At 39.0% G+C, this 23,705-nt stretch overlaps 1 protein-coding gene across 1 annotated transcript in view; it reads right to left on the bottom strand.

Moving 5' to 3' along the window:
* The window catches only part of CERS6 (ceramide synthase 6), a 766,179-nt gene that overhangs the window by 508,817 nt on the left and 233,657 nt on the right, over nucleotides 1–23,705 (bottom strand). Inside the window, exon 2 of the mRNA XM_053712833.1 lies at nucleotides 7,864–7,969. Within this exon, the coding sequence (XP_053568808.1) occupies nucleotides 7,864–7,969 (106 nt within the window). The remainder of the gene's footprint in view (nucleotides 1–7,863; nucleotides 7,970–23,705) is intronic.

Here is a 23,705-nt window from a genome sequence, read left to right as displayed (position 1 = left end):
AGAATGGCGGCAAGTGAAGTTGGCAACTTGGGGGCAGCCAGTTGGCACTGCAGTCACTGGATTCAAGACAATTGAATCCATCATCATCACCGGTATGTACTAGTACTAGTAAGGAGCAAATAGCAAAGTGAATCAATGTAATAGGCACATTCAAAGTAGGTTTAAAGTTATATAGTTAGTAGGGACAGGTTGTATTTGCCGCCAGAACAATCAACTGTTCTATTTAACTCTTACTATGCAGAAGCAAAGTCCTTTATATATGTTTATCAAATACATATAGATTTTCAAAACGTAGAAACCAACTTTCTGTTGGAAACAGATTGTGCAGAAAGCAAGGAAGAATAAAACGTCTTTTGCTGTGACTATCAAGCACAGAGTTGCATTGTTGTAAATAATACTGCTGCATTTGTTGATATTTAAATGAGCAAACTCTTCCTTTTCTGACAACCACTATATTCAACTATTCAGTGAATAAAAAAAAAATGACATTGCATTATTCACATTTACACAGACCCAACTTAAAAGTGCAACATACAACACAGAAGCCACAAATTGATGTAGTATATTTTTTTAATAATTAAATGTGAAAGTGAATGCATTGAAGAATGAATGATGTGAACATGAACAGTGAGTCAACACAGTTTTAATAATTATTAATGTCAATGTGAATATGTGATTTGAATGAATGATTATGTGAACTGTACATGATGATGAACAACAAGTCCAGTTAGAGTACTTACTGTACTGAACTACTGACCTGACCTCATCTCTACCACCACCAGCCACTGCCAGCTTGAGTCGCCAACCTCAAACAATTATTATTTATTATGGGTTTTGACACATTACTGTCTGTCAGAGTCAGAGCTGAGCTGAGGCCTGAGTCATGTCACGTGTGATTTGATTTTTTAATAAAAACTAAAAGAAAAAAAAATGGATTTTCAGATCTGTAACAGTAAATGTTATCATCTGTGTGAGCCTATGTGTGTGTGTGTGTGTGAGAGAGACTGTGTGAGTGTGGCCCTATGTGTGTGTGAGAGAGAGAGAGAGAGAGAGAGAGAGAGAGAGAGAGAGAGACTGTGTGAGTGGGCCTGTGTGTGTGTGAGTGTGAGAGAGACTGTGAGTGAGCCTATGTGTGTGTGTGTGTGTGTGAGCATGTTTGAGAGACTGTAGCATGAGACTGTGTGAGCGTGTGCGTAAGTGCCTATGTGTGAGTTTGTGTATATGTGTTAATATGTATATACTCTACAAACATTTTTTGTTGTGCTGTGTGTGGTGCAAGGCTGAGGGGGCGGGACTGAATCAGAGGGGGTGAGGCGGAGCCGGAGGGGGCAGGGCTGACCAAAAGGGGGCAGGACTGAGTCAGAGGGGGAGGGGCTGGACTGGGCCATATAAATTTCCAGGGCTGGTCTGATTTCCCAGTCCGGCCCTGTTTGAACTTGTGTATCTGACAAGTTTTGTAATTCTTTATGTATCTTGCTTGTTTCTGGAATTAGCAGGTTGAGCACCAGAATCTGGTCTGCCCATCAACATATATGGAATTCCCACACCATGACTGAGAAATCTTATTGTCCAATCACAGTGTACTATTGTAATATGCATTGTGAGCATGCAGTTATGTACCCTCACTCATTTCAGTGCTCAAGTCAAATTCAAAAAGTAACCAAACAGAAGGCCCCAGCACAGTGAAACACAGTAGTGCTGACAGCTGTGCATATAGTAAGATTATAGACATAATAATAAAAAAAATGCTAAATTTCTAGGAGGCTGCTTCTGGGTTATGTGAGACCAGGGTCGCCATCAGGGGGTGAATAGGGTGACTCCTGTCAGGGGCCCAGTGGTCCACGGGGCCCCATGAGGCAAGCACAAATATAATTACATTACTCCTGAGAAAGTCGGGTCGTAACCTTGTCCGTGCGGTTTCCTGTGGCATTCCGGAAGCCCTACAGAAGTGTGCCAGGACTGGGAGACGAAAAACACACTCACCTGCCCGTGGAAGACACTTGGATATTGTTTATTGTACATTGACACATTGTACGTGCTTTTTCAAGTGCACTTTTAGCACTTTCCAAATAAAATGGTGTTACTCTTAGAGTGGATTGCGCTCTGTTCTTTTTGTATCTTCACAGTTTCTATTGGGAGCAGGAGCACAGTCCTGATATCCGCTTCAGAGCAGCATCCACTCACCTGTATATATCTGGGAAGTATTCGTCTTCTTTTTTTTATATATATATTTATATATATATATATATATATATATATATATATATATATATATATATATATATATATATATATATATATATATATATATATATATATACAGGGAGTGCAGAATTATTAGGCAAGTTGTATTTTTGAGGATTCATTTTATTATTGAACAACAACCATGTTCTCAATGAACCCAAAAAACTCATTAATATCAAAGCTGAATAGTTTTGGAAGTAGTTTTTAGTTTGTTTTTAGTTATAGCTATTTTAGGGGGATATCTGTGTGTGCAGGTGACTATTACTGTACATAATTATTAGGCAACTTAAAAAAAAAACAAATATATACCCATTTCAATTATTTATTTTTACCAGTGAAACCAATATAACATCTCAACATTCACAAATATACATTTCTGACATTCAAAAACAAAAACAAATCAGTGACCAATATAGCCACCTTTCTTTGCAAGGACACTCAAAAGCCTGCCATCCATGGATTCTGTCAGTGTTTTGACCTGTTCACCATCAACATTGCGGGCAGCAGCAACCACAGCCTCCCAGACACTGTTCAGAGAGGTGTACTGTTTTCCCTCCTTGTAAATCTCACATTTGATGATGGACCACATGTTCTCAATGGGGTTTAGATCAGGTGAACAAGGAGGCCATGTCATTAGATTTTCTTCTTTTATACCCTTTCTTGCCAGCCATGCTGTGGAGTACTTGGACGCGTGTGATGGAGCATTGTCCTGCATGAAAATCATGTTTTTCTTGAAGGATGCAGACTTCTTCCTGTACCACTGCTTGAAGAAGGTGTCTTCCAGAAACTGGCAGTAGGACTGGGAGTTGAGCTTGACTCCATCCTCAACCCGAAAAGGCCCCACAAGCTCATCTTTGATGATACCAGCCCAAACCAGTACTCCACCTCCACCTTGCTGGCGTCTGAGTCGGACTGGAGCTCTCTGCCCTTTACCAATCCAGCCACGGGTCCATCCATCTGGCCCATCAAGACTCACTCTCATTTCATCAGTCCATAAAACCTTAGAAAAATCAGTCTTGAGATATTTGTTGGCCCTGTCTTGATGTTTCAGCTTGTGTGTCTTGTTCAGTGGTGGTCGTCTTTCAGCCTTTCTTACCTTGTGCTTTTGGGCACTCCAGTGATGTTGCAGCTCTGAAATAAGGCCAAACTGGTGGCAAGTGGCATCTTGGCAGCTGCACGCTTGACTTTTCTCAGTTCATGGGCAGTTATTTTGCGCCTTGGTTTTTCCACACGCTTCTTGCGACCCTGTTGACTATTTTGAATGAAACGCTTGATTGTTCGATGATCACGCTTCAGAAGCTTTGCAATTTTAAGAGTGCTGCATCCCTCTGCAAGATATCTCACTATTTTTGACTTTTCTGAGCCTGTCAAGTCCTTCTTTTGTCCCATTTTGCCAAAGGAAAGGAAGTTGCCTAATAATTATGCACACCTGATATAGGGTGTTGATGTCATTAGACCACACCCCTTCTCATTACAGAGATGCACATCACCTAATATGCTTAATTGGTAGTAGGCTTTCGAGCCTATACAGCTTGGAGTCAGACAACATGCATAAAGAGGATGATGTGGTCAAAATACTCATTTGCCTAATAATTCTGCACTCCCTGTATATATATATATATATATATATATATACATACATTCGGCTTGGTTCTATTGGTGGCAATCTACAGACAGGAACATGTTTTTATGTATTTTTTAAAAAAACAGAATTTACTGTATATTTGTTACTAACAGCAGTTTTAATTTGCTCATATATATTTTTATGTTATAGAGAGATCAATCCCACACATGTGGCAAGAGTAGATTACATTTTGGCAGTCACAAGAGGGTGCTCCAGTAGAATACTATTGAGCGTGGGAAATGTCATTACAAGGAGTAAAGCATTAGCATTTAAGAGGATTTCCGTGCACTAAACCACTATGTAAAGTGTGAGACAGACTTGGCCCGTTTAATTTGTACAGTGTATGCCTGTCAGACGGCAGATTACTTTCATTTGCAGAGTAGGTAGGACTTACTTAGTAATTGTTTTTGTTTTTTTTGTGCAATTTCAGATTGTAACTTCAGTGTGGTAGTTGTATGGTGGGGCCAGGGGTCCATAAAAACTATTTATTTTTAGCAATTTGCAGCAGTGAATTTATGATTTTTTTCACAATGCTGTAGAAAGTCTATATTTAAAACCATGCAGAAATGTTTCCTCCTCAATACATAAATCTTAGGTGCCCTATTAAATATTTTTATTATTACATTCCAGTTTACTGCCCCTTTATGCAAGGACTTTCCAGATGCCAGGAGGCATTTTATCTAAAATGTGTACATCTGCATAAAATGTTATACTAACTTACTACCTTTACAACATTTCCAAGTTTGACTACACTTAAGAAAAAAGTGCATATATGTTTTAGTCACTTGGTAAAAAATTGCACATGTCAAGGGGGGGTGATCAATAGTTAAGTAAGGGGCCCTACAATTTCTAGTGGTGGCCCTGTGTGAGACCCAATGTTTTATTATCTAATTAATAGTGCAGGGTGCGTTATCTCTTCTGCGATCTCATGCAAAGAATAACAAACAATACGGTATTACAATTGGATGATTAAATATTTTAAACAAAACGGCTTAACAACCCAAAACCTTTTTTTTACATGCCATAGAAACAATAAGATACAAAAGAAAACAAAATTAAAATTTTAAATAAGATACTCAAAGAGTTAAGAAAAAAATATCCAATAAGACAAGGACTTTTTACAAGCATAGAGAAAAGTGACAAATCAATGGATATCACTAGATTACAAGTGAAGCGCAATAGATAGTGTAGGGTTGCATTATCTTTTGGCAGATTGCACAAACAGAGCAATGCACAATACGTTATTACTAGTGGATGGTTAAATATTTTAACGAAAGTATCTTTATGCGAACAAAACTTTTTTAGCATGCCCTATACTTTTAATAAATAACGCAGATAGTGTAACTAGTGTTCTCCATATTTCAAATGGTGAGTTAAAGGGACAGTCTACTCCAGAATTTGTATTGTTAAAAGGATAGATAATCCTTTTATTACCCATTGCCCAGTTTTGTATAACCAGTACTGTTATATTAATATACTGTTTACTTCTGTGATTATCTTGTATCTAAACCTCTGCAGACTGCACCCTTATCTCTGTTATTTTGACAGACTTACATTTTTTCCAATCAGTGCTGAATCATAAATAACTACATGGAAGTGAGCACAATGTTATCTATATGGCACATATGAACTAAATGTCAAAATTGTCAACATGCACTGAGATAAGAGGCAGTCTTGAAACGCTTTGAAATTAGCATATGCTCCTACCTAGGTTTAGCTTTCAACAAAGAATACCAAAAGAAAAAAGAAAATTTTATGATAAAAGTAAATTGGAAAAGTGTTCAAACTTGCATACCCCTATCTGAATCATGAGAGTTTAATTTTTGACTAGATCATCCTTTTAAGGGCTGCACTTGAGTGCAATCCAAAATATAGCTGTAAAATGTAGTGCTTTTTAAAGGGATAGTTTACCTTAATTTTTTCCCCTTTAATTTGTTTACAATGAACCCCTTTACCTGACTGACAATATTACATTTTTACAAATAGCTCCTTTACCCTAATCTCGCCATTTGAAATAACTGATTTAGCCTGGTATCCCCACCTATACTGAAAGTGTCTATACTTAAGTATAGGCTGGTGACAAGCAATGTAAATACAGCGAGCAGAAATTATTACACTCCTATTGTGGTGTAAGAGAGAAGAAAAAAAATGTTGATTTTTCCATTGTTCGCTCTAAGGGGCCGATTTATTAAGGCCCAAATGCACCTGTTTCCGCACGAGCCTTCAGGCTCTCTGTAAACAGGAGTTAAGAAGCAGCGGTCTTAAGACCTCTGAGGCGACAGAGAGCAATCAGCCCGATCGGATACGATCGGGTTTATTGACACCCCCTGCTAGCTAGCGGCCGATTGGCCACGAATGTGCAGGGGGCGGTATTTCACAAGCATTTCACAATGTGCAATATTCTGTCGGCATTTATCGATGTTGGGCGGACATGATCCGTTACATCAGATCATGTCCGTCTGACAAATGATAAATTGACCCTTAAGTATAGAGCTTTGATATACAGACAGATATAAAATAAGGAAGCACGTGTATTTATAGAAAGTGATAAAATAATGTTATCTGATTTTATCTGCAAGCTCAACCCCTTTTAAAGAGAGTGTATTTATAAAGACCAAAAGACAGTTATTTCATATACACAAATAAACTTAAAGAATCAATTTTTCATGCATGTTATACTCTGCAGCTGGCATGACAAGTAAATGGAAATACAATAAGGGAAAACATGAAGAACTCAACTACTTGCACACCATCAGCTTAGTGCTCAAGTGATATCCAACATGAATTTTACTGCAAACCCACACAGAAGTCTATTTGAGGGACTTCGCTCAGCCATGCTATTCGACAAGCAAATGTTAATGCACCCTAGACTTTCACTTTATTAAAGAACCACAGGCAGTTTTTAAGCACAAGGAACTTGATTATATTTCAAATGTGACTACCCCACCAGTAATTCAATTAATATGAGTATCAGTGAAAGTAACAATACTATATGCAGATACTGTTGAATATGGCCTATTAATAATGTGATAAAAAGGATGAAAACAACCTTTTATGGGTACTAAAGAGTGGAGAAGTAGTTTTGACTCTACAATATGCTCAGTGCAGGCATATTCAAGTGGCAGCTTGAACTCTGGTAATGAAGTTTCGTTTATACAGACTATAGAGGAGGAAACCATGCATTTCTTGTGTTCTGTGGGCTGGTGCAGCCTGTACTGATAAGCTTACAATGACATACATGGGAAAGAGAGGGTCTTTGAATAACATTGCTGAACCAAGCAACTTTGGCAAAAAAGAAGGCAGAGCGAGAGGCTGAAGGCACTTATGTCACATAAAGGAGGAATGCTAATGAAGCATATAAACTACGTAAAACAATAAAGCAAAAACACTAACCTCATGAAATGAAAACATGAAAATTAAAACTCTAAAGCAAAAAGTTATGAAAATAAGAAAATGTTTAGGTCCTCTAAATGCAGTTGCAGATAAGTAAGTTTGTGTATTTGTACCAAATTTGATCAATTTGACTAGTAGATACAGTTAAAATTCAGCAAGAGCAGCTAATTAACTATGTATCCAGTCCCTCAATTAGTAACTGGGCGTAATATAAAATGTCTGGGTGCTCCTGCTTTAAGGATTATTATACTAAAAAAAAAATGTCCTCATAAAAAGAAATAATGAAGAATAATAAAGTGCAATATAAATAAATTATTTATTCTGCCTGTCTTTTCCCCTCAAATTTACCTATAAAAATTTCGCTTTTCCCCTATTCTATAAAGGTTAGAGTCCATACTGCATATTTAAGTAGGCTGTTTGCTTGATCCTGCAGGAGCTCACTGACGTTTGCCCTCTGAGATACAACAGCAAAGAAGACAAGATAGGTATACTCAATTAATACTATTAATTACTATATTCTATGCATCCGTAAAATGTATGAATCACTAATTAGCAATACAAAAACAGATACAATAAAAATCATATATTGTTGTCTACAGTACCTTTGTGATGGCGGTGAACACTTTTTCCAAAATAGCATTGTGCTGGGCCTTCTGTGGTCCACTGGCTTGAATTTTCAGAGCCAAAGCACAGGGTTTAGCTATAAACCTATAAAATATAAATAAACACTAAAATCAAAACCATTCTAAGTATTAATAATTTATCTTGTACAAGATTCTTTCTTATGTACCAGAAACGTTCCAACAGCTTTCTTCAGATCTGTATTAATCCAATATTTATTTCATATTTATTATATGTCTCATAGCCTTTAACCTGTGCTTATCTTGTTATAAATGCAGGTCTGGGAAGTCCGTCATTTCTATAAGGATGATTTCTAAACTCAAGCACTGAGAATTTAGCTGTTTCAAACTACCTCACTACCTCACCATGCTTGGCGAATAGTACACACAATAGAATATTTATACATTTCAGTATTTTCTATGATATTTGTCACATAGTATTTTATTTTATGTATAGAAACATTATTAAATCCGTCAATTAACATGTAAAAGAATTACAACAGTACAATCTGCAACAATGTTATACATATAGGACTCAATAAATTAAGCAGCATAAGCTGCTTTGGAGCCGTTGCGAAGCAGGTTCACACAAGTGTAAGAAGCCTCTGAGTTGGCGAAGAGAAATAACGCTGAACACACTCACTCGGGTGATTGACAGGCCCTTCTCAAGCGCTATCGAAGGAGGCGGCATTACACACATCGATTGAGTGTGTAATGGTACATATGGAGGGTGGACGTAAGGGTCTGCTGCCCGTATATATATATATATATATATATATATATATGGGACAGAAAGCGAAAAAAGTGGAAGGCGCTGGACTGAGGGGGTGGAGAAGAGATATGGGAGCACAGAGGAGTGAACCTATATCAATCTAGAAGGTGGTGATCCCCTGGGAGCAAAAAACCAACCCTATAGCAGCTATCCCTTAGAGAGGAGAGAGGCAACTGTGCTGGCCGAGAAAAGGAAATCCCCGGCTGGCACAGTGCTTCCCCCCCTTTAAAAAAATGTGTGTGTTAAGAGCCCGTGATAAGGGATGTAGTAGCGCTGGTTGTAAAGAGAAAATGGTAAACACAATTATTATGTGTGATTGGATAACAAATGGAATACAGAATACACAGCAAATCAAACACAATATGAAAAAACACTATAAAATTGAGTGGAAAGCTGAATTCTAAATGTCCCAGATGCTTGACCACTTATATGTTGTATATACACAATTGTAGAATTCGAGACTTGGGGTATGGGTGGAATGCAAACTTACAAAAGAGAACCTCAATCGTATGAGGTAAGGAAACAGCACATCAGGAAATCCCTCTCAGTAGATTAGGCTTGGCCCCTTAGGGTATAGGGGAAACTACCAACAGCAAGCTTGTCTTTTTCCCTGCTGCTTTCCCGGGTATAGGTGAAACTTCAGGGGGTTGAAGCCCTTTTTCCTCGGCCTCTTTCAGTGTGGATCCTCTCAGGATAGTATGGCGGTATAAACTTAAAGCAACATTTAAACTTTTGTTACTGTCCTTAAGTATCATAAAAACCTGTCTTCTTAGAAGACAGGTTTTTATGATACTTAAGGACAGTAACAAAAGTTTAAATGTTGCTTTAAGTTTATACCGCCATACTATCCTGAGAGGATCCACACTGAAAGAGGCCGAGGAAAAAGGGCTTCAACCCCCTGAAGTTTCACCTATACCCGGGAAAGCAGCAGGGAAAAAGACAAGCTTGCTGTTGGTAGTTTCCCCTATACCCTAAGGGGCCAAGCCTAATCTACCGAGAGGGATTTCCTGATGTGCTGTTTCCTTACCTCATACGATTGAGGTTCTCTTTTGTAAGTTTGCATTCCACCCATACCCCAAGTCTCGAATTCTACAATTGTGTATATACAACATATAAGTGGTCAAGCATCTGGGACATTTAGAATTCAGCTTTCCACTCAATTTTATAGTGTTTTTTTCATATTGTGTTTGATTTGCTGTGTATTCTGTATTCCATTTGTTATCCAATCACACATAATAATTGTGTTTACCATTTTCTCTTTACAACCAGCGCTACTACATCCCTTATCACGGGCTCTTAACACACACATATATATATATATATATATATATATATATATATATATATATATATATATATATATATATATATATAAAATATATATATAACTATAATGTACTTTTAAGGTTTAAACAACTGCTATATGAAACCTTTTTTCATTCGAAAATATATTTTAAATTGTGAACAGTAGGGATTCTAGTGCTCAAGATGGGTGCTACTGAGCCTACCTTAGTATGCTCAGCATGCTTCCATGTAAACAATCTAAGTCTCAAAAGAGGGCACCAAAAGAAAAAAGGTGCATTTTAGAAAAAACAAATTCTATGGGGCCCATTTATCAAGCTTCGAACAGAGCTTGTGGGCCCGTGTTTCTGGTGAGTCTTCAGACTCGCCAGAAACAGCAGTTATGAAGCAGCGGTCTAAAGACCGCTGCTCCATAACCCTGTCCGCCTGCTCTGATGAGGCGGACAGGAATCGCCAGAAATCAATCCGATCGAGTACGATCGGGTTGATTGACACCTCCCTGCTTGCCGCGAGTCAGCAGTGGGCAGCGTTGCACCAGCAGCTCTTGTGAGCTGCTGGTGCAATGTTAAATGCGGAGAGCGTATTGCTCTCCGCATTCAGCGAGGTCTTGCGGACCTGTCCTCAAGACCTTTGATAAATAGACCCCATTGTGTATATATATATATATATATATATATATATATATATACATATACATACACACACACACACACATATATATATATATATATATATATATATATGACTTTGATGCCCTTTTAAGGTTTAAGCAACTTGTTACATGAACCTTTTTTCATTTGAAAATGTATTTTAAATTGTGAACAGTAGGGATTTATGTTACTACAATAAAGTGGCACCTTTGAATCTTGAATAACATTGGAAACAGTGGTTTGATAATTGGTTATGAATGTGCCCAGGCAGATGAACTACTTTCAGCCTGAGGACAACTGACTAGAATAATATCTAGAAGCTAAAATTAACCTTCAAAGTGGTACTACATGGGTATATGGGACCAGCCTGAGGGCATGCGCCTTCTGCTCTAGTAGCCAACTCTTGCCTGGATGTGCTCTGATAATTCAATCACTGATTTTACAGCTGTAATATATTTTCTCAGCTATACTACAGAAAATGTTTTAATACTCCTTGTTTATGATTTATAATATTGATGGTTGTACCAATGTATAATTATTTATTCAGTCGATATACATACTAACCATGGATTGGTCCATTGAATTGACTTAAACCAAACAATATATAAAACATTAACCATCAAGATATTCCTGTACATTTAACAGGGAATACAAGGTGTAATGTTTTAATTTGTGATCACTGATTGCAAACTGTTAAAAGCATGCAATATACATATATAATATTCACATTATAATTATTTAATCATAGATTTTATTGATATTGTTATGTATTTTTTCATCAAACACAAACCAAATAGACAGGGTTGTTCTCTAATAGTGATTAGCTGGCATGCTCAGTTTGAGGTGTACAAATTTATATAATAAAAGACATAATCCAAAAGTAAATGTCCTAATATAGGGCTATATTACAAGTGAGGCATAAACTGTTTTGTGCAAGCGATATTGTCTGTTTGCATGCCTTTTTAAATGCGGTGATATTTTAAGTTGAGTGAAATTGTGATTGCGCTAGCACAATCGACATTCAATCCTTACCTCGATCTCAGAGCTGTGATTAACTGTTTTCCGAAACAGTTGGAACTTGTAATACAAGCACAACCCAAAGCTTTACTCTAGCTGAGTGTTCACGGAAGAAACAAAACCGCGCTACTTATAATCTAGCCCATAGTTGGAACTTTTTTTGAAGAATCCACATATGCGTTTTAAATGGGTTATTTTTCATAAGTAATTCTACTAAATATTATGCTTTGTATTTTTCCAAAAAACGTTGATTACCCTGAGGCAGCAAAATGTTTAATTTCATTATTGCCAAGCTCCATAGACAAAGTACATTTTATTGTATAGATAAAATGTCCTATTAAATGGAATTACTGCACATCAAGGGCGATGTAACAGTAATTGAGTATTTATGAGTGCATGAAAAGCAACAAGTAACTAATGAGATTTTACAGATAAATAATTGTCTCACATTAACAAATACCCCAAAAAGAGAAGAAATTATGAGTGTATGTATATATAGATAGATAGATAGATAGATAGATAGATAGATAGATAGATATAGAGAAAAAAAAATCATTGTGTAGTTCATTAACAAATCTAGACAGGCCAGAATGCTTGTTTTCCCCACAGAAAACCTCTGGAAACATAGTTTCCAATGTAGCAAAGGATTTTGGGTAAGATATGCAAATTAAGTTCACAATGACACACCTTTTTATATATATATACACACACACACACACACACACACACACTAGTCGATAAGCCTGCCCAGAGGGCAGTCTAATTATTTTTTAAACTAAAAAAGCTAACATTACAGAAAATAAAAAAATCAAATTACCAAATTTAACAAAATTAAAACTAATCCCTACGAAAATAAAAAAGACCGCCCAAAATAAAAACACTCCCTACTCTAAGAATAAACTACCAGTAGCCCTTAAAAGGGCTTTTTGCAGGGCATTGCCCAAAGATAATCAGCTCTTTTACAAAAATATACAAAGTCCCACCTAACATTAAACCACCCCACCCCCCCAAAAAAAGAACCTAACACTGAAAACCTAAACTACCCATTGCCCTGAAAAGGCATTTGTTTGTGCATTGCCCTTAAAAGGGCATTTAGCTCTTTTATTGCCCATCCCTAATCTTAATAAAACAACCCCCCAAAAAACCCTTAAAAAATACTAAATCTAACCCCCAGGTTGGTACTTACGGTTCCTGAAGTCTGGCGGAGAAGGTCCTGTTCCAGGCGGGGAAGTCTTCTTCCAAGCGCAACCTCTTCTTCTTCCAGGAACATCCTGTGCGGAGCGGTGCTGAAGACTGCGGAGCTGAAGACTGGCAACCCAGGAACTGCAGACCGGCAACCGCGGAGCCATGGAACGTGGAGGATCCTCTTCGTACGATCTCCGCCATACAAATAGTGAATTCAAGGTACGCGATTAAAGATGGCGTCCCTTGAATTCCTTTTGGCTGATTTGATTCTTCCATATCAAATCATCCAATAGGATGAGAGCCACTCCAATCCTATTGGCTGTTCAAATCAGCCAATAGGATGAGAGCAAGTGAAATTCTATTGGCTGATTTGAATAGCCAATAAAATTTCACTTGCTCTCATCCTATTGGCTGATTTGAACAACAACTGTAAGGATCTTCAGGGGTTAGTGTTAGGTTTTTTAAGGGTTTATTGGGCGGGTTTTATTTTTAGATTAGGGCTTTGGGATGCAATAGAGCTAAATGCCCTTTAAAGGACAATGCCCATCCAAATTCCCTTTTCAGGGCAATGGGGAGCTTAGCTTTTTTAGTTAGGGTTTTATTTGGAGGGTTGGTTGTGTGGGTGGTGGGTTTTACTGTTGGGGGGTTGTTTGTATTTTTTTTACAGGTAAAAGAGCTGATTTCTTTGGGGCAATCCCCCGTAAAAGGCCATTTTAAGGGCTATTGGTAGTTTAGTTTAGGCTAGGGGTTTTTTTATTGCGGGGGGCTTTTTATTTTTATAGGGCTCTTAGATTAGGTGTAATTAGTTTAAATATCCTGTAATTTGTTTTTTATTTTGTGTAATTTAGTGTTTGTTTGTTTTTTGTAATTTAGGTAATTGTATTTAATTTAGGTAATTTATTTAATTGTAGTGTAGTGTTAGTGTAACTTAGGTTAGGTTCTATTTTACAGGTACATTTGTATTTATTTTAGCTAGGTAGTTATTAAATCGTTCATAACTATTTAGTAACTATTCTACCTAGTTAAAATAAATACAAACTTGCCTGTAAAATAAAAATAAACCTTTAGCTAGCTACAATGTAACTATTAGTTATATTGTAGCTAGCTTAGGGTTTATTTGATAAGTAAGTATTTAGTTTTATATAGGAATTATTTAGTTATTAATAGTAGGTTTTATTTATATTTATTTTAATTATATTTAAGTTAGGGGGTGTTAGGGTTAGACTTTGGTTTAGGGGTTAATAAATATAGTATAGTGGCGGCGACGTTGGGGGTGGTAGATTAGGGGTTAATAAATGTACAGTAGGTAGGTGGCGGCGATGTTAGGGACAGCAGAATAGGGGTTAATAATATTTAACTAGTGTTTGCGATGCAGGAGTGCGGCGGTTTAGGGGTTAATATGTTTATTATAGTGGCGGCGATGTCGGGAGCGGCAGATTAGGGGTTAATCATTTTATATTAGTGTTTGCAATGCGGGAGGGCCTCGGTTTAGGGGTTAATAGGTAGTTTATGGGTGTTAGTGTACTTTTTAGCACTTTAGTTATGAGTTTTATGCTACAGCTTTGTAGTGTAAAACTCATAACTACTGACTTTAGAAAGCGTTACAAATCTTGCGGGATAGGCTGTACCGCTCACTTTTTGGCCTAAAAAAAAAAAAAAAAAGCTTGTAATATCGGCACTATGGAAGTCCCATACGCAAATTGTGTAAGTTAATTTGCGGTACGGCCAAAAAAGTGTGCGGGACAGCTGTACCTACAAGACTCGTAATAGCAGCGGTAGTAAAAAAGCAACGTTATGAGCCTTAATGCTGCTTTTTTACTCATAACGCAAAACTCGTAATCTAGCCTTTTGTTATTTAAATAGTTATTTGCGTTGTGGGTTTTAGCGGTTTAAAGAGTTAATAAGTTAGAATTATTGAGATGTAAGGATTTTGCGGTTTAGGGGTTAATAGGGTAAATAGGTTTATTGCAATGTAGGGGTTTAGGGGTTAATAGGGAAATTAGGTTTATTGCAATGTAGGGATTTTTGTGGTGTGGGAGTTAATACTTTGTGTAAGATTTTTTTGTTATATTTCGTGCAGGCAGTGTTTGTTTTTTTAAAATTTGATGAGGGCGATTAGTTGCTGTTTTTGTAATGCTCCGTTTGCCTTTGCTGCATCCCGGTGGATTCTGAAAATGGCAGGGTGCCTTCAGTGGATTCTTTCACCACTCTGCCATTTTCTGAATCCAGCGTGGTGGTGAAAGAATCCACCCTGCCATTTTCGTAATTAACCAGGTGAATTCTTTTGTCCTCGTACTGCCAACATTCTATTGAGGATGCGTGCGCAACTGCCAACAGCGACGGACATTACAAACGCAATTATAGTATATATATATATATATATATCTATATATCTATATATATATATATCTATATATATATATATCTATATATATATATATATCTATCTCTCTCTATATATTTATATTTTTAGTAAAAAGAGAACACTCACCGGGACTACCAATTATACAGCATAATAAGCTTTTTATTTAGACAGGTGACGTTTCGGGGATTCCAACCCCGTCCTCAAAAAGGTTTGAGGACGGGGTTGGGGTTGGAATCCCCGAAACGTCACCTGTACTAAAAATACTGAATGTTTTTCGGATGCACCCTGGGCGGTTGGAATATAAAGTGAGTGCAGAGTTCACCAGAGACTGTTATATATATATATATATATATAAATAAAAGGAAATTTATGCTTACCTGATAAATTCGTTTCTTTTACGATATGACGAGTCCATTAATTTCATCCTTACTTATGGGATTAAATCTCCTGTTAGCAGGAAGTGGCAAAGAGCACCACAGCAGAGCTGTATATATAGCTCCACCCTTCCCTCTTAATCCAGTCATTCGACCGAAGTTAGGAAGAGAAAGGAAAAGCCAAAGGTGCAGAGGTGAGGATGAAAGGGAGGGACAAGACAGGAACCTAAATGGAAGGCACCACTGCTTGAAGAACCTTTCTCCCAAAACCAGCCTCAGAAGAAGCAAAAGTATAAAATTTGGAAAATTTGGAAAAAGTATGAAGAGACGACCAAGTTGCAGCCTTACAAATCTGTTCAACAGAAGCATCATTTTTAAATGCCCATGAGGAAGCCACAGCCCTAGTAGAATGAGCCGTAATTCTTTCAGGAGGCTACTGTCCAGCAGTCTCATATGCCAGACGGATGACACTCTTCAGCCAAAAAGAAAGAGCGGTAGCCGTAGCCTTCTGGCCCCTACGCTTTCCAGAAAAAACAATGAATAATGAAGATGATTGACGGAATTCCTTAGTCGCCTGCAAGTAAAACTTCAAGGGACGGACCACGTCCAAATGATGTAACAGATGCTCCTTCTTAGAAGAAGGATTAGGACACAAGGAAGGATTAACAATCTCCTGATTAATATTCTTATTAGAAACAACCTTAGGAAGGAAACCAGGTTTGGTACGTAAAACCACCTTATCAGAATGGAAAATAAGATAAGGCGAGTCACATTGTAATGCAGAAAGCTCGGAAACTCTACGAGCAGAAGAAATAGCAACTAAAAGAAAAACCTTCCAAGATAACAACTTAATATTTATGGAATGCATGGGTTCAAATGGAACCCCTTGAAGAACATTAAGAACTAAATTCAAACTCCAGTGTGGAGCAATTGGTCTAAACACAGGCTTGATTCTGGTCAGAGCCTGACAAAAAGACTGAACGTCTGGAACATCTGCCAAACGCTTGTGTAGTAAAATCGACAAAGCCAAAATTTGTCCCTTTAAGGAACTTGCTGATAACCCCTTCTCCAATCCTTCTTGGAGAAAGGATAAAATCCTGGGAATCCTAACTCTACTCCATGAGTAGCCCTTGGATTCGCACCAACCAAGATATTTATGCCATATCTTATGGTAGATCTTTCTAGTGACAGGCTTACGTGCTTGAATCAAAGTATCAATGACCGAATCAGAGAACCCCCGCTTAGATAAAATCAAGCGTTCAATCTCCAAGCAGTCAGCTGCAGAGAAACTAGATTCAGATGTTGGAAGGGTCCATGAATGAGAAGGTCCTGCCTCAATGGAAGCTTCCACGGCGGCAGAGAGGACATGTCCAACAGATCGGCATACCAAGTCCTGCGAGGCCACGCAGGCGCAACTAGAATTACCGAAGCCCTCTCCTGTTTGATCCGTGCAAGCACCCGGGCAGGAGAGCAAATGGTGGAAACACATAAGCTAGGTTGAACGACCAAGGCACTGCCAAGGCATCTATCATTTTGGCCTGAGGATCCCTTGACCTGGATCCATATCTTGGGAGCTTGGCATTCTGACGAGACGCCATCAGATCCAATTCCGCTCTACCCCATCTGAGAATCAGAGTGGCAAAGACCTCCGGATGGAGTTTCCACTCCCCCGGATGAAACGTCTGTCTGCTTAAAAAGTCTGTTTCCCAGTTGTCCACTCCTGGGATGTAGATTGCTGACAGATAAGAGTGAGCCTCCACCCACCGAATTATCTTGGATACTTCTGTCATCGCTAAGGGACTCCTTGTTCCTCCCTGATGATTGATGTAAGCCACAGTCGTGATGTTGTCCGACTGAAAGCGGATGAATTTGGCCGAAGCCAACTGAGGCCACGCCTGAAGCGCATTGAATATTGCTCTCAATTCCAGAATATTGATTGGAAGTAGAGACTCTGACTGAGTCCACACACCCTAAGCCTTCAGGGAATTCCAGACTGCACCCCAACCTAGTAGACTGGCATCCGTTGTCACTATCACCCATGATGGTCTGCGGAAGCACGATGATCCAGTGACAACCACCAAAGAAGAGAGTCTCTTGTCTCTTGATCCAGATCTATCTGAGGAGACAAATTTGCATAATCTCCATTTCACTGCTGAGCATGCTCAATTGTAGTGGTCTGAGATGAAAATGAGCAAACGGAATAATGTCCATTGCCGCCACCCTCAATCCAATTACCTCCATGCACTGAGCAGCCACTGATGGCCGAGGATTGGACTGAAGAGCTTGGCATGTATTCAGAATCTTTAACTTTCTGACCTCCGTCAAGAAAATTTTCATAGATATGGAATCTATTACAGTTCCCAAGAAGGGAACCTTTGTCTGTGGAATTAAGGAACTCTTTTCTAGATTCACCTTCCACCTGTGAGTCCTCAGAAAGGACAGAACCATGTCTGTATTAGACTTTGTCAGATGGTAAGATGACGCCTGGATCAGCATATCGTCCACTTCAACGCCCCGAGGCCTGAGAACGGTCAGAAGTGACCCTAGAACCTTTGTGAAGATCCTGGGTGCTGTGGCCAACCCGAAGGGAAGAGCCACAAACTGAAAATGTTTGTCTAGAAAGGCAAACCTTAGGAACTGGTGATGATCCTTGTGTCTAGGAGTATGAAGATATGCATCCTTCAAGTCCACGGTAGTCATATATTGACCCTCCTGGATCAATTTCAGAATTGTTCGAATAGTCTCCATCTTGAAGGATGGGACTCTGAGAATCTTGTTTAGACTCTTTAGATCTAAAATGGGTGGAAACGTGCCCTCTTTTTTGGGAACCACGAAAAGATTTGAATAAAACCCTTGTCTCTGTTCCAGTCTTGGAACAGAACGAATTACTCCCATAGTAGAGAGGTCTTTTACACAACGTAAGAACGCCTCTCTTTTTATCTGGTCTACAGACAATCGTGAAAGGAGAAACCTCCCCCTTGGGAGAGAATTCTTGAATTCCAGCGGATACCCTTGGGACACGATTTCCAGTGTCCAAGGATCCTGTAGATCTCTTTCCCAAGCCTAGGAAAAGAGAGAAAGTCTGCCCCTACTAGATCCGTTCCCGGTTCGGGGGCCGCCCCTTCATGCTGTCTTGGTAGCAGCAGCGGGCTTCTTGGGTTGTTTACCCTTGTTCCAAGCCTGGTTGGGTCTCCAGACGGACTTGGCCTGAGCAAAATTCCCTTCCTGCTTGGCGGAAGAAGAGGGGACTCCTTTAAAATTCAGAAAGGAACAAAAGTTATTTTGGTTACCCCTCAGTCTAGCAGTTCTATCCTGAGGTAGGAGATGACCCTTACCTCCCGTAATGTCAGAAATGATTTCTTTCAAGTCAGGCCCGAATAGGGTTTTTCCCTTGAAAGGAATAGCCAAAAGTTTTGACTTAGATGACACATCAGCAGACCAAGATTTTAACCATAACACTCTACTCACTAAAATGGCAAATCCGGCATTCTTAGCCGCCAATTTGGCAATCTGAAAGGCGGCATCTGTAATAAAAGAATTAGCCAGCTTAAGAGCCTTAATTCTATTTAAAATATCCTCTAAAGGAGTCTCAGTCTTAAGAGACTCTTCTAAGGCATCAAACCAGAAGGCAAAACAGCAGTGATAACTGGTACAATGCAGGCTATTGATTGTAAAAAGAAACCCTGATGAATAAATAACTTATTTAGAAGACCCTCCAATTTCTTATCCATAGGGTCTTTGAAAGCACAACTGTCCTCAATAGGAATAGTTGTACGCTTAGCCAGGGTAGATATAGCTCCCTCCACCTTAGGGACTGTTTGCCAAGAGTACCGAACAGTGTCAGATATGGGATACATTTTCTTAAAATTAGGAGAAGGTGAGAACGGGATCCCCGGTCTGTCCCATTCCATCGTAATACTTTTCGAGATTCTCTTAGGAACCGGAAAAACATCAGAGTAAGCAGGTACCTCTAAGTATTTGTCCATCTTACACAATTTCTCTGGTGGTACCACAATAGAGTCACAGTCATCCAGAGTCACTAAAACCTCCCGAAGTAACAGGCGGAGGTGTTCAAGCTTAAATCTAAAGGACATGACGTCCGAATCCGTCTGAGGTAACGCACTTCCCGAATCGGAAAGTTCCCCCTCAGACAGAAGTTCCCTGACCCCCAAATCAGATCCCTGTGAGGGTACATTGTAAATAGCTAGTAAAGCATCAGAAGTCTCAGTATTCAAATTGATCTTTGTCCTGCTGCGTTTGCCCTGTAACAATGGCAACTTAGATAACACCTCTGTAAGGGTAGATGACATAACTGCAGCCATATCCTGCAGAGTAAATGAAGTAGACGCGGTTGAAGAACCCTGCGTCGCATGGGTGGGCGTTAAAGGTTGTGACGCTTGGGGAGAATTTGGTGGCATATCCTGATTCTCCTCAGATTGAGAATCATCCTTAGCCTTAAATAAAATTGAGCTTTACATTGTAAGGCCCTTTCAGTACATGAGGGACAAAAAGTAAGAGGGGGTTCCACAATGGCATCTAAACACATAGAACAAGTAGTTTCCTCAAGTTCAGACATGTTAAACAGACTAGCATTAGCAATAACAGTCATTCTTAACTTTATTTATTGACCTCTTAAGTCAAAAAACCTACTCAAAAAAACTTTACCTAAAAAGTGTACTGCGCCTTTAAATAATAAAAGCGCAACAATTTTTCTGTTATCTCAAAAAACCATGTTTGCAGCAATAAAAAATGTCCTAATATGTCCAATTTAGCTAAATAATATTGCACCGCTAGTTTGGATATGCTATATAACACTTTATATCACCTTTAACAGATATAACAAAACTTTAAACAATTTAGGCCCCTGCACCTCGCCACAGCTCTGCTGCAGCACCTACCTGCCCCCAGAGTACACTGTCTGCGAACGTAGCAGTCCTTTGTCTACAAATTTCACATGGGCCCCACCGGAGCTTAGGACTTTGCTGCCTGTTCGGATGAAATACTGCACGGCTGAGCGTGCAAAATTAGGCCCCGACCACCATGGGCGTACCACGAGCCGTCTCAAACACCGCATGGGAAGCAAAGTAACATGCCGTTCCCAGTATAAATTGATAAGCCATGTGTCCCTCTAACTTATGCACAATAAAAAACAAAAGTTATGAAAAACTGTAGTCGTTCTATACACAGGCCCGTTAGAGCTATATAACAAGACAGCCCTTACCCAGAAACCACATCTCCCAGCGTCTAGCCCGTATTGAATACCCATATTAAAACATAGTCATCAATATCAAACAGTAATTTCAGTTCCGCCATTTTACACATAGTGTAAAATGGCGTTTAACGCCCACCCATGCGACGCAGGGTTGAAGAACCCTGCGTCGCATGGGTGGGCGTTAAAGGTTGTGACGCTTGGGGAGAATTTGGCGGCATATCCTGATTCTCCTCAGATTGAGAATCATCCTTAGCCTTAAATAAAATTGAGCTTTACATTGTAAGGCCCTTTCAGTACATGAGGGACAAAAAGTAAGAGGGGGTTCCACAATGGCATCTAAACACATAGAACAAGTAGTTTCCTCAAGTTCAGACATGTTAAACAGACTAGCATTAGCAATAACAGTCATTCTTAACTTTATTTATTGACCTCTTAAGTCAAAAAACCTACTCAAAAAAACTTTACCTAAAAAGTGTACTGCGCCTTTAAATAATAAAAGCGCAACAATTTTTCTGTTATCTCAAAAAACCATGTTTGCAGCAATAAAAAATGTCCTAATATGTCCAATTTAGCTAAATAATATTGCACCGCTAGTTTGGATATGCTATATAACACTTTATATCACCTTTAACAGATATAACAAAACTTTAAACAATTTAGGCCCCTGCACCTCGCCACAGCTCTGCTGCAGCACCTACCTGCCCCCAGAGTACACTGTCTGCGAACGTAGCAGTCCTTTGTCTACAAATTTCACATGGGCCCCACCGGAGCTTAGGACTTTGCTGCCTGTTCGGATGAAATACTGCACGGCTGAGCGTGCAAAATTAGGCCCCGACCACCATGGGCGTACCACGAGCCGTCTCAAACACCGCATGGGAAGCAAAGTAACATGCCGTTCCCAGTATAAATTGATAAGCCATGTGTCCCTCTAACTTATGCACAATAAAAAACAAAAGTTATGAAAAACTGTAGTCGTTCTATACACAGGCCCGTTAGAGCTATATAACAAGACAGCCCTTACCCAGAAACCACATCTCCCAGCGTCTAGCCCGTATTGAATACCCATATTAAAACATAGTCATCAATATCAAACAGTAATTTCAGTTCCGCCATTTTACACATAGTGCCTACTGATTACCCCTTTCCAGATAGGGAATATGTCAACCTGTTCTGATACCAAGTCTCCCAGAAACAAATGACTGAACATACCTCAATGCTGCTTGTAGCATGACACGGTTCTCCACACTGAAGATATTTTTGTACACTACCTTCAACCGCTCTGTGGGAACCAGCAGGATCTTAGAGAATGTTTTGCTAAGATCATCAACATCAGGGCAGAAAATAAAATGTCTCCACTCCTCTTGGGAAGATATTGACAGACGATTTCTCCCTGAGGAAAATAGTACTCACTGGCACCATTTTAAAATAAAAAAAACTTCTTGATTGAAGAATATAAACTAACACCTCACTTTACCTCTTCCTATCACTAACACAGGCAAAGAGAATGACTGGGTTGGGAGGAGCTATATATACAGCTCTGCTGTGGTGCTCTTTGCAACTTCCTGCTAACAGGAGATTTAATCCCATAAGTAAGGATGAAATCCGTGGACTCGTCATATCTTGTAAAAGAAATATACACATATACATACATATACATACATATATATATATATATATACACACACATGCCTCTCAATGCGAATCTGCCCTCCGTGAGTCAATCACCTGAAGGTTCTGTGTAATAGACAATCCTCACCAAAAACAGGAACCAGGCAAGATTTTTTTAAAAACAGGGGTCAATTCATTGAACTGATGAAACGGCCAGGAGCTTGCGGCCGAGAAACGCGTTATTAGCTCAAATAAATCCCTTTTATATCCTATTTGGATTGTTTTTATACTTTTTTCATTTGATCAAATTACCCTTCGCATGAGCATATGATAATTTTTACACCCTGAATTGTTTTGCCTCTAATTCGGCTCCCCGTAGTTCACGGAGAGACTTTTTACTGTTTGGCATTCTATCAGAGGGTCTCCACATTCGGCTTTCTGCCGCAACTGTACCTGTCAGCCACGGAGCAAAACTGGAGTTCCGCTGTGAAGACCTGACAGCTGTTTCTTGTGGACTATGGCTTTACGATAATTGGGATCTCGTTTGTGGGTTCCTGACAGCCGGATTCACCTTTCACCTTACCGCACTGATCTCTAGCGTATTGACTGCTGTTTAAATGTCAGCCTGCCTGTCTGCACTTTTCTGATCAAAAGTGCCACCTTCCTTGTGAGTACCATTTCACCGGACACCATCACACTGTGTTACAATCTGTCTAGAGTTATTCACACCATGAGGCGCTCTCTCTCTGCTTTTACTGTTTCTTGTTATAGACTGTAAAGTAAAATAGACTCAGATGCTGATATAAGGATCCAGTATTAACCTTTTAAAAGCCTGCAGGAATCTGTATGTAGGTGAATATTTGTGTGTGTGTATATATATATATATATATATATATATACACACATACACAGGTCTTTGTGTCTAGATGTACCTATGCACGTTTTTATGTAGGCATATGTAGCTATATTTATGTGTGTGCGTGTGTGTATATGTACATATTTATGTGTATGTGTGTTCCTATACATGTTTTATGTATGCATGTGTAGGTGAATATATGCGTGTGTGTGTATATATACATGTCTAGGTGTATACATGTACATGTTTTTATGTATACATATGTATGTATATATACGTGTGTATTGTGTCTCTTATGGCTTGGTTTGGAGTCTGTGGGGTCCTCATAGAATAATACTATAGGAGCTTGTTTCACTTAAATAGTAATATTTGTCCAGAAGTTAATGCCACTTGTCATTGTTTTTTTATGCACATATATACGGCTTCATTTTGGAAGCTTGTATTGCACAGGCTATTCAGTCTAAATTGCTCTTAATACATCTC

This window comes from Bombina bombina, chromosome 1, assembly GCF_027579735.1.
Source record: "Bombina bombina isolate aBomBom1 chromosome 1, aBomBom1.pri, whole genome shotgun sequence".
Classification (NCBI taxonomy): domain Eukaryota; kingdom Metazoa; phylum Chordata; class Amphibia; order Anura; family Bombinatoridae; genus Bombina; species Bombina bombina.
The sequence above is the reverse complement of the archived record's forward strand: the minus strand, read 5'-3'. Positions and strand labels throughout refer to the sequence as shown.